The 12,673-nt window shown below is 35.9% G+C and overlaps 1 protein-coding gene across 2 annotated transcripts; it reads right to left on the reverse strand.

Annotated features, from left to right (window-relative positions):
• Positions 1–548: 548 nt before the first annotated feature.
• LOC144374693 (adhesion G-protein coupled receptor V1-like) lies at positions 549–12,220 on the reverse strand. Of its 2 annotated transcripts, none has more exons than XR_013434026.1 (6): positions 12,033–12,220; positions 11,633–11,711; positions 11,378–11,516; positions 10,647–10,718; positions 8,619–8,735; positions 549–720 (listed from the first exon to the last, which is right to left on the reverse strand). XR_013434026.1 is itself a non-coding variant. In XM_078037449.1 (6 exons), exons 2-5 carry the CDS (start codon positions 11,653–11,655, stop codon positions 8,707–8,709), a joined length of 333 nt encoding a protein of 110 aa, XP_077893575.1. In that variant the 5' UTR covers positions 11,656–11,711; positions 12,033–12,220; the 3' UTR covers positions 549–720; positions 8,619–8,706. The 2 variants fall into 2 exon arrangements, 1 of the variants encoding a protein (XP_077893575.1); XM_078037449.1 differs by having other exon boundaries at positions 10,647–10,788.
• Between the last annotated feature and the right edge of the window lie 453 nt (positions 12,221–12,673).

A 12,673-nucleotide genomic window follows, 5' to 3' on the forward strand; every position in this document is an offset into this window, starting at 1 on the left:
TACTTGTTATTACATTTTCTTTTGCAAAGAGCAGCCCATCAATGTAGTATCTCCTGGAATCTCAATGAAGATCAAAAGCAAATTTTAAAGGTCTCAGAGTTTTCCTTTTGGCAATCTCCTACTTGCTTCTTTATTGTCCATATTTGAGTTCTTAATTTATTCATTCCCTGAGTGAAAACAATGTTTATTTAGAAGTAGGATCTGAAAAAGAAAAAAAAAGGAAAATTCACAGTTTTTACCTTGATCTAATTTTCTTAAAAAAATGAGTTCTAGCACTTCTGTTTATACTCCATTTCTGCCCTTTGGACTAATCTATCTAGCTCCTATCTCTAAGGACCCTGGTGCCAACTCATTCTATAAGTTGACTGCAGCTGTCTTGCAGATAGGTAGGCAGGTGTTAGGTACTCAGTCCAGACTTTGGGGGAGAGCCAATGAAGGAAATTTATAGCAAGAAAGAGCAAGAAATGCTTCCTAAATGATATTTTATATGACCTAGTATGACTGATGGAGAATAAAACATGCTGCTTAGAAATCATTAACCATAGATCTAAAGTCCACACAAGTCTTTTTATTCTAATGTAAAAATACAGAATTTTTTGGAAGGAGGGATAACATGAAATAAATCAGAAAACATCTTCACATTAATCAGTCTTTTCATATACTTCAAATTTGTACTTAATGCCTTTCTCCTCCTGGACCTCAGAAAGAACACCTGGGTATCTGTAAAAGAAAAAGATGTATAATTAATATCTCAAAAACATAGCTTCCCTGAATCTCAACCAAAAGGCATCAACAGTGATAAAGCAAGGTAAGATTTTTCTTCTTGTAGGTAAGCCACTGTTAAGGTAGACAAATATCAGGCAAATATAATACATATGCAAATAATAAGAAAAAACCCTACAAAACTATGTATATAAATTTAGAAAATGAAAGTTGTGATTTCTCCTCCTTTTCTTCTGATTCCTAATTCTTTCCTCAAAAACTAACCATAATAGCAGTTCCCTAGTATATTTCTATTCTGTCATCAAGGGAATATGAAAATTCCTAAGAATTCTTTGTAAGTTTTATAGCTGATAAAAATTTCTTACGTAAGCAAAAGAAAATAAAATATAATCTATAGTTGTTTAAAGCAAAAACCGAAGTCATGTGTCTGGCATGGTGACAGATTCTCAATTCCTGTTTACTCAAGAGACGTGCATCATAAGGCTCTAATTCTGCAATGTATGGCACACTGCAATTTCTTGGCTAGAATTAGGATGAATTCAATCTTTCCTCTTCCCTCTTACTTGACTCTTTACTCCCTTTAGTTTCCCATTCAAAACCCAGGTTGTAACCCAATCAATAAATGGGCTAAGCAACTGAAGAGATACTTCACAGAAGAACTACAACTGATCAAACATGGAAAGATGTTCAACATCTCTAGTAATTACAGAAATGCAAATCAAAACTACTCTAAGATTTCTTCTCACTCCAGTCAGAATGGCAATCATCAAGAATACAAGCAACAGTAAGTGTTAGTGACAATGTGAGAAAAAGGCACAATCATCAAGAATACAAGCAACAGTAAGTGTTGGTGACGATGTGAGAAAAAGGCACACTCATTGCTGGTGGGATTGCAAATTGGTGCAACCACTATGGAAAGCAGTCTGAAGATTCCTCAGAAAACTTAGAATGGAACCACTATCTGACCCAGCTATCCCACTCCTTGGTTTATACCCAAAGGACATAAAAACAGCTTATACTACAGTGACATAACCACATCAATGTTTACAGCAGCTCAACTCACAATAGCTAAACTATGGAACCAACCTAAATACCCTTCAACAGATGAATAGATAAAGAAAATGTGGTACATACACATAATGGACTATTAGTCAGCTTTAAAGAAGAATGCAATTATGGCATTTGCAGGTAAATGGATGGAGCTAGATGATATCATGTTAAGTGAAATAAACCAAAACCTCAAAACCAAAGATGGAATGTCTTCTCTGATAAGCAGATGCCAATCCACAATGGCATGGAGGGGCGGGGAGAATGAAGGAAATTTGGATTGTGCAGAGGGGAGGAGGTGTGGTATGGGAAGGATGGTGGAATGAGATGGACATTATTACCCTACATACATGTATGATTACACTACTGGTGTGACTCTACACCATATTCAGCCAGAGGAAGGAGAGGTTGTGCTCCATTTGTGTACAATGTGTCAAAATGCATCGTACAGTCATGTATAACTAATTTGAACAAATTTTTAAAAAAGTCTCCTAAAAGCATCTCCCAGTCAATACTTAACAATCCTCACTCTAATTATTCTTTATCTGGAGGGTAACCCAACCCAACCCACACTTATGATGATAATTCACTTTTGTTAATGATAATAATTCACTTTTGTTTGCTGGAGGGGAAGGAAAGCCTATTATCCCTCCCCCTCAACACACACACTTCTTTTTTCACAACTTAATAACTCATTAAGTAAAAAAGTACAATGCAAAACAAAAACAAAAACAAAAACCCCAGGTTGTCAGCTGAAGACTGCTCTGACCATTCTGCCTCCTATCAACATTTTCATGTCACTCTAGATCTTAGTGTGCTTTCTTAGTGTCCTGGAGGCTGCACCCATTTGCTCCAGTGGGGGTCAGCAGCAGCTGTTTAACATTCACTCTGTGAGTGTCCCTGGATTTGCTGTGTGACCCTATTTCCAGGCCTGACTGGTATAAAAAGGCTTCATTATGGTAAAGAATTCTCATTATGGTAAAGAATTCAGCACTATGACTGACCCAGTAAGTTTTCCACAAATGCTACCCATTACTACTGGTTTATTTTGTCCCCTAACTATTAGACAAGGGTGATACAGGAAAACTTTTTTCTCTCATAATATACATGAACATTGCTCAGTAAAAATAAGCATTAATTTTTGTTAGCTATGTTTTTATTTTGCAACCATTTCCTTAGCTATTGTTGTCCCACTATTTTAGTAGTAGCCTCTTTTTTTTGAACAAATGATTTTTACTAGGTCAATTTTAAACCATAATTTTAGTCTCTTTGAAATGAGTCATGAAGAGTAACATTTACATATATTTTTCATGTGTAAAATTCTCAGGAGTGTCAAGACTGTCAGTTAATAAGACAAAAACAAAGCAGTAAGAAGTTCTTTCTAAAATCATGAATAATAACACTTAAAATGACTGTGCTTTTGGCTGAAGATGATCAGTAGCCATGGTATTAATGTAAATCTTCTCTGTGAAAATAAAATTTATTTCTGCTTGTTTCATTTTTCTTTCTCTAATATCTACACATTCAGTCTATTTTAATAACAGTTATAATTACATTTCCTAATCATCATTCCAAACTTTTTAAAGAGCAAACTGTCTGAGATCCACACTTGGATGCTGAGTTCAAGTCTGACAGGATTTGGAAACACCACCTATTTGTTAGGAACCACCCACCCAGAGACTCCCCATTTAGCACCTTCAGGCACCGAGAAAGCCAATAAGTAAGAATCAATATCAGATCTAAACTGACAAAGCGCCACAAGAATAACCCAGAGACTATTTGATGGAAGGTTTAAGAGGTAAACAGAGTTCCTGAAACAGTTTCCCATAAAAAACAAATTGCAGCTAAAATAAAACCAGGAAGCACAGGTGTTGGAGGGAAGGGATATAAAAATACTGTGGACAAATATGCCAGGAACTTAGACAGTCAGGAAGTAGTGGAGTCAGAAGAGGAGACATCAGTTCACCTGAAATCTACTTCAACCTATAAGGTTTTCCTGTGTCAGCTCTGGAGCCAATTACCACTTCTGTTATAGTTTGGATATGGTTTGTCTCTGAAGGGTTCAAGTGTTGGTCCTTAGTGAGGTAATATTGGGAGGTGTCTTTATGGACCTTTAACTGGGGGCAGGGGGACAGGGACTACATGACAACGATGACGACCCTTGGTGGGAAGAACTCAGATTAATTAGAAGTATGCCCATGGAAGGGACTGTAGGATTATACTCTCTCTCTGGCTTCTTATTTTGAGATGTGATCTCTTCCTCCCAAGCCTGCCCCTGCCCTGAGGTTCTCACCAGTACCGAGCTGATGCCAGCAGCATGCCTTTGAACCTCCATAACTGTGAGCCAAATAAACCTTTTTTTCTAAAGTTAGCCTGCCTCAGGTATTTCATTATAGTAATGAAAACAGACAATTATAGACTCTAAAGGCCTATTTTGGTCTTTATCTTTGACTAGGTGGTCACATGGAAGGTTTTTAAGTGGGCAGCAAATTCTGTTTGGAGCTCATTAAACAGAAAACTGCTGATATAAAACACTTGGGCCTGCCGGTTTGGTTGGGCCTTCATGTGACAGTCTGAGATAGAAAAATTTCTTCCAAGATGAATGAGGACAGAGCTTGAGAGGACAGGCTAGCATAGTGTGGTTGAAAGAATAATTGCACAGAAAATGACCTATGGGAAAAAAGGCAGCCACAAAGTAAAACCATCTTTGTGAGCGTTCGGGTACCTGGGTAAGGGTCGCAAAATAACCGGGACACAGGGGATGCAGAGCCAAGGCAGAAATTGCAACTGCATGGTGAGGTTCATTTGCAAGTTCCTTTTATATTCTACTTCTAACAAAGCAAGCGATTCTTCAGTAACACTTCACCCACATTGCCCAAATATCATGCCTCAGCGGGTACACAGAGCTAAATTCAGACTGTTGCTCCCTCCCAAAGTTCTTTGTAGACATTATCTAATCCCCGAATGTACTGTTCCCAGGTCCAGTATGCAGGAAGCTTCTTCCTCTTGGCCAAACCATGCAGAACTTGTGACTTGCGATAAGGAGAAGAGAACTTTTCCTCCTCCTAGCTGAGGTTTGCCTCAGCTGACCTAAATCATAGCCACAGCTCTTGCAATATGTCAGGCCTGAGGGAGCTAAACTCTGCACACTTAAACCCCAACACATCTTATTTTGTTAATATTAACTTCTGCTCTTCGGTATCTACCATTTGTGGCTTTATCTATTTTCTAATTTTATTCTCTTTTCATCTACAATAGTTCTCACTGTCATTTTTATTTCATTATACTATTGCTTTCTTTTTTTTTAAACCAAAAAGTATGGTGTTAATAAAAGACTGTGTTTGAACTGAAACCTATACAAACACAAAAAATGGGGGTCCAAACTAAGGGGTTACTGTGGGAAAAAAGGGGAAAAGGGGAAGGGGTAAAAAGTGATCAAAGCTCACTTTTGGAGAGTAGGAAATGATAAGTTCTCTAATGTAGACAGGTTTGGAGAGAAAGCTCTAGAATTGAGCATGGTACAGACTTTAGGGACAAAGTACATTTACTTTGCAGGTTTCCTTTTTCTCTTCTGCTTGTTTTCCCCTTTAGGAATTCCCTCTACCCCATGTTAAGGAGGCTGTTGTGATGTTAGTACAGGCCCAAAAGTACAGAGGACCATAACAACTTGCAGTGGAAGAGTTTCCTTCAAAGACTCTTCTGAAAAACAACAGAAAAATGAACACTTTCCAGCTCATTTTGTGAGGTTAGTGTTATCCTGATACCAAATCCAGGTGAAGACATAACAAACAAAGAAGCTCAATATCCCTTTTGATTACAAATGTAAAATTCTCAACAAAATTCTAGCAAATTGAATCTAGCAACATATAAAAAGGCTTATACACAATTACCAAGTGAAGTTTATCCCAGAAATGCAAGATTACCATGAAAATCAGTGACGGTAATATAGTATATTGATGCTATATTAAATTATTAATTAGCAAAAGACAAAGAACACATGATTACCTAATAGACTTAGAAAGTTACGTGGCAAAATCCAACACCCCTTCATGAAAAAAATACTAGATGAACTAGAAATAGAAGGAATCTTCCTCAGTCTGATAAAGGACATGTGTGACAACTCAAAGCTACTATACTTTATCGAGGAAGACTAAATCATTACTCTCTAAGACATCTGATCTTTTCATCTTCCAGACAACATCATACTGAAGTTCTAGTCAGGCAATTAATCAAGAAATTAAAAAAGCATCTAAACTAGAAATTAAACTATCTCTATTTGCAAATGACATTATACCTTATAAATAAAATCCTAAGAAATCTACTAACAATTAGAACTATTGAATTCAGCAAGGTTGTAGGATATCAGATTAATAAAACCAAATCACTTGTATTTCTATTTTTTTCATTTTTTTATTGGTTGTTCACAACATTACAAAGCTCTTGACATATCATATTTCATACATTAGATTGAATTGGGTTATGAACTCCCAATTTTTACCCCAAATGCAGATTGCAGAATCACGTAGGTTACACATCCACAATTTTACATAATGCCCTATTAGTAATTGTTGTATTCTACTACTTTTCCTATCCCCTACTATCCCTTCTCCCCTTCCCTCACATCTTCTCTCTCTACCCCATCTACTGTAATTCATTTTTCTCCTTGTTTATTTTCCCATTCCCCTCACAACCTCTTATATGTAATTCTGTATAGCAATGAGGGTCTCCCTTCATTTCCATGCAATTTCCCTTTTCTCTCCCTTTCCCTCCCATCTCATGTCTCTAAACACTAGGAACAAACAGGAAATAAAAGGAAAAATAAAAGGAATTAAACACTAACAAAGAAGTACAAGACATACAACCAAAATTTTACTGACAGAAATTAAAGAGGACCTAAGTAAGTGGAAAGACATCACTGGCTCAAAGTCTGGAAGACTTAATATTGAAATGGCAATACTCTCCAGAGTAACCTACAGATGACACCTATCAAAATCACAACTTGCTTTCTGGCAGAAACTGACAAACTGATCATAAAATTCATATGGAAATACAAAGGGCCCAGAAGAGCTAAACCAATCTTGGAAAAAAAAAGCAAAGTTGGAAAAACTATACTTCCTGATTTCACAAGTTAGTAATGAAGACCTTGTGGTACTGGCATGAAGATATACATACATATCAGTGGAGCAAAACTGGGAGTTCAGGAAAAAACCCTCATACTTATAGCCACTTGAGATTGTGCTGATGGTAAATATACCAACCCTCACACTTATAGCCACTTGAGATTGTGCTGATGGTAAATATACCAACACTAGTGAATTAAACACTAGTATAATAAATGCTATGATATATGCAGGACATTTCAGTAAAGATGCTACATTTTTTTCTTTAAATCTGGAGAGGCAGAATGGTATTTGTTTTAAATTATCAAGGATTCCAGTTTTGGAAAGTGTTCTGATTAAGAGTAGTAAGACTTGGAAAGATGGAAATGTATTTAAATGAAGCTGATTCACACAGTTGTTAGCAGCAAAGAGAAAGGTAAGAAATGAAGAAAAGTTGAGCTCAATGTCCATATAATGTGACACTCAGCAATTAAAGCAGAAGAGAAAATACGTAAGGTATGACAAAGTTAAACAATTGATATTTACATAAATTTATATAAAATTTCCATATGTGATTTTTCTAAGTAGTCACCTTTGGAGCCTAAGCAAAAGCCTGTATTTCAGCTGCTTAGAGTTCTTACACTTTTCAGTTTTCTTTAGAGTTAAGAGCTGAAGAAAAATTATTCACTTCATTTGATCCAAGGCTATTACTCCGTAGAGTAATAGACTATTATTCTAAAGCTTGGCCATCCATTTATTGACTTTGCTCTGAAGATTCATTTAGGGAGAATTTCAAAAACAAACTCACACTCAAGGGATAATTACTAGATACAACTGAGAATATCTGAAAGGATGCTCTAAAAGCTGGTCTAAAAGGGTTGATATAATTAATCTTTTTCTCTCTATAGAATATGGCGAAATGTGCTTTTAAACTAAAAATGTTGTGAGCTTTCAAGATTTAGCAGCCTCATGCTGGAGTCACAACTGCACAGGAAGGCAAGTATAACTTCTCTCCACCTCCACTATTGCTACCACCTGAGTCCCCTCAACCTTCATCTGAATTACTAACTGGTCTCCTTGCTTCACTCTTGTCCCCCTGCAGTCCATTCCCATGAAGCAGCTAGAACATTGTCACTCTCCTTTCAGACTCACTAAACCTGCACCCAGTTTGACCCTTGTTGGCTTCCCCCTTGCTCCCACTGGCCACAGTAGCATTCAGACTCAGGGAAGAGGCCAACCTCATTTCTGCCTCAGCCTCTGAACTAGCTATTTCTGGTTCCTGGAATTCTCTTCTTGCTATTACATGGCTGGTTTCTTCACATTTAGATCTCACTATAGATGTCATTCTTCTGAGAGGACTTCTCAGACTACTCCAAGTCTATCACATCCCAATGTTTTAGTTCTCTACCCAACACCTCTTTTGATGACTGTCACTTGTCACTCCCCCTGACTAGAAAGTGTATCTCCAGGGAGTCAGCAATATCATCAGGCCTAGTCAACACTATTTCCCCAGTGCCTATGACATGTCTGACTCTCCTAGGTTGAACTGAATACATTAATTTTAGATTTCATTGACATCATTAAAACCTGAGCATTTCCAGTATACTGAAGACGTCTAAAGATTCCTAACTTTATCTATATACAATAACACATTCCTACCCTGAACTCAATTTGAAAGAAGAAAATGTTCTTTTCTATAATTCTTACATAGAAAGTCCAAAAGCGCTTTAATAAGAACTTTATACTTACTCTGGAAGAAGTTTATATTTCTCCAAATCAATTTCTGGGAAAAAATGTGTCACTTTCAAATTCCTGCATGATCCTTGTCACAAACAATTTAATATGGCCTGGTTGAATCACGGCTTCCTTTGAAACAAAACAAAAAAGGCATCACTTTCCTTAATCTATATCATGAGACACTCTAAGATTTTTGTTTGTTTTAGTTACAAAAGAAATGCCTTATACTAGGCCTTAAAGACTTGTTTATTACTGCCAAAGTATACTACATAAATACTCTATTTTAAAATCTGGGATCCTCTAAAATGTGCCTTAGTTACCTTAAGAAAGGAACTAATCATAATCGTAATTATTATATTCTGGTCTCTAGTTTGCTTATGAAAAATACTTTTTAATTTAAGAATTCAGTTTGGTTGTTTTCCTTTGGCTGCTCTTTTAAGAGTTAACCTGGGGCTGGAGTTGTGGCTCAGCAGTAGAGCGCTTGCCTAGCATGTGTGAGGAACTGGGTTTGATTTTCAGCACCACATGAAAATAAATAAAGATCCATCAACAACTAATAAAATATTGAAAAAAAAGAGTTAATCTGAATGTGTAAGGCCCAGGGCCACAAAAAATGAATAAATAAATAAATAAACAAACAAACAAATAAATAAATAAGGGACATTAATCCAAAGTTATCAAGTTATTTTCCAAAGAAAAACTTACATATGTATATCCATACAAGATAGTACAGTTTCATGTGATCTTGACTACTGAACACCAAGGGCCTACTCAGTACACTCATATAAAATTTAATATTGCTTTCTTTCCTCAATACAGTATTTTAACATGTCTCTTGTTGCTAACAACTATAGCCTTTTTTGTTAAATGTGGGTGTGAATACACTTAGAGACTAAGTGTGGGAAGGCCATGTTTGTGGGCAGCAGAGTGTGTAAGACTTATAGAGACGTGAAACACATGGAGAGGAGTGGCTTTTCTGTCCTACAAATAGAATTCTAGGGAGATTCCTGAGATCCTGGCAGCGATTGCCATCAGCCTGGCACTAGGAATGTGTGTTCTCCAGGGAAGATAATACTCAACAAAGTCCTTAAGCTCTGATTAGACCTAAGCCCTAGCCACCAGAACATCACTACTAGAACTGTGGAGAAGCTCCACACTCGGAGTGCATCAATGTTATCTGTCTGCACAAAACTGCAGTTGATAGTACTTCCCATTCCTTCCTATCTTATAATGGTAAGCAGCGAAGCTGAAAGCAATTTCAAACAACTTCAGTGTTAGGCCAATCCAGTGGGCAGTTTAGTGAACAACACAAAAAGAGGAAGGAGTTAACCCCCAACCAAGGTTGTGTCTCTTATTCTCAATACATAGCCCAAGAAGAAACAGAATGACAGTTGAGGATAGGCACCGACATCCACCTTTATCAACACTTTGAAACACCTAAGTGGAGATAATTCTTTAAGTGTGCATGTGTGTATGTATTCTTGCTGGAGTGATTCGTTGGTAGACATACATTCATACATACATACATACATACATTTGTTTTTTTTTTAATCTCAGTTTTAGCATTTTTTAAACATGTTTATTTTTCCTTGAGTTGAGCCTTAAGGGTCTGTGTTTTTGTCTTGTTAATTTTGGTTTTGTTTTCTTTTTTTTTTACTTGTTTCTCTTTCTCTCCTTTTTTCTTCTCACAGTCAAATTATCTTGTTCATTCTCTTTCTTTCCCTTTATTTTGTTTTATCTATTTTTTCTCCTCCTTCTTTATAGCCATCACTTGAAACATATTTTCTGCATTCTCCCTGTTCATGTTTTGAACATTCTAAATTGAGGAAATGACTCAATAGTATCTTTAGTACCAACTAACTCTTTTTTTTGTTCTTTACATAAATATACCCATTCAAAAACACTGACATAGAATTCCAAGATGCCTAATTTAAAATGTTTTTTTATTCTAAGTAGAAATCATCAAGTCTCTCTAATCTGCCTTTCCCCCCTATTAGGGAAACCAGCACGAGACAGAGGTGAGAAGAAATTGTCAAATACCTATTGTCTGTTGCCCCAGTTCCAGTCCAGGAGAAGGATTTGTTAAAATGAGCTGAAATTTTTCATCTCCTTCTGGAATGTAATCATCAAGAATTATGATTTCTATATTTGTATGTCTTTCTCCATCAGAAAAATGAAGAATCTGGTTAAAAGTTAAAAGGAGTAATATCATTTAAAAAAAAACATTTTTTTTTTTAAATAAAATGTTTGGGATGAAACAATATAGTTGCGAACACAAAGAATTAGCTATCTTAATTTATTTGAATTGACAGTGTTTTATTTTAAAAGTAAAATTTATGGAGGAAAAGAAGAAGCTGAACATCTGATTAAGGGGAAAATGTTACTAAGAAACAAAGTAAAAAGTTTTTAAAACACAAAGTGTTTCAGTAAGTTAAAAACAATGAAATAAAAGACAAAAATTTCAAGATAAGAAACACTTTGAGAAGGTCATCTAATGATATGAGTTCCTTAACACAAGATCTGTATTCTCCAATATCAATTGTTACAATAGAAAAATTAATCTGAACAGAATAATTGTTACCATAAGACTAAATTTATATTACTAAAATACTAAAATTATTTTGCCACATGAAAATCTGTTCTAATTTACTGTGAATTGGGTTATATAATAGTGTACTAATTTATGTAGAACATAAGTCACTATAATTCTCAGGGAACAGTAATTTTAAAATAATGCATAAAGGTCGTCTGGGATGGATGTTAAGACCTACCACTGGGGTGAAGATGTAATCCAGCCCCAGTTGTGCTTCCAAATTCTGGGCGTACACAAACAAGGACACATGGCCAAGAGCCCCTTCACTCCCGTGAGCTACCAATATTACACTTTCAAGGGTTTCATTTACTTCAAATCTGTAAGAACAGAAAAAGAAAGTAAAGAAAGTATTTTTTTCCTATTTTGAACTTCTATTTGGTAGATGGTAAAAGATCTGAAGCTTAGAGAAGGGCTCACAGAGCCTTGGGATCACCTGCTGTGCTGCCATTGGATCATCCCTCGGGCACCATTGTTGGCATCAATAATGATTTGTGCAGTCAAGCCTTCTGAATCTGAAAAATATGCAGATGTATTTAAATGAATACAAATTTATTACTATAAATTTTCTATAAAGTTTTATTATTAAACTTTAAAATTTTATTATGCTTGATCTAGAATTTAAAGATAGTCCCTATGAGATTATATAATTCCTAATATGAATATTGCTGATATTACTCAAAAGATTTTAAGACTACAAAGGCACCAATGCTAATAACATCTGAAAAAGACCACTTTGCTAACAAGAGCCACTGACTTATAAAACTTAAATCAACTACGAACAGCATGAAATAATAAGCAACTAAGGTTATGGAGCTTTTCCTTTTATTTGGCACCTCTGTTCTGTAATAGAACTGTTTCAGATGGGAAGGAGTAGAGAGGCAGAAAAAAGAGGTTAAAAGAAATGAGAAGAGAAGGGCAGGCCAGGAGTGGCACAGAGACAGAGACAGGTCTGGTAAAGAGACACAAGGACAGGGATACACAAACCAGAAAGCAAGAAAGATGAGGTTTCTATTAAGGAGAAGGAGAATTAGAAGAAGAAGAAGACTTTGTAGAATGAAAAAAGAGACTAAGATTGAAGTGAATTTCTCTTATCATTTTTATTTTGTACTCTGTCCATCAAGCTTAATATGTTACCAATACCTGCTATTCAGTCTTGAAATATTAACTAACCCTGTTACTTATGTTTGTTGTTGTTTTTTTTAATATTTGCTCTTTTCCTTAGTCTAGGTTGCCTGTGACAGCTGCACAGGTAGAGAAAAGAGTAGGGGTTTATGCATTTCTCTCTAGATTGAAGAGAGCAATACTGAGAGAATATAAAACCAAGAGAGAATATAAAACTAGGATTTGTGCCCATCAGAGTATCCCAGCCCTGCCATTTCATAGCTGTGTAATTTTGGTCATATTATTTAATTTCTCTAGCCTCAGCCCCCTCATCTATAAAATGAGAAGATGTAAGTAACAGCAGTTTGTCACT

Source organism: Ictidomys tridecemlineatus, unplaced genomic scaffold, assembly GCF_052094955.1.
Source record: "Ictidomys tridecemlineatus isolate mIctTri1 unplaced genomic scaffold, mIctTri1.hap1 Scaffold_82, whole genome shotgun sequence".
In the NCBI taxonomy this organism is placed as follows: domain Eukaryota; kingdom Metazoa; phylum Chordata; class Mammalia; order Rodentia; family Sciuridae; genus Ictidomys; species Ictidomys tridecemlineatus.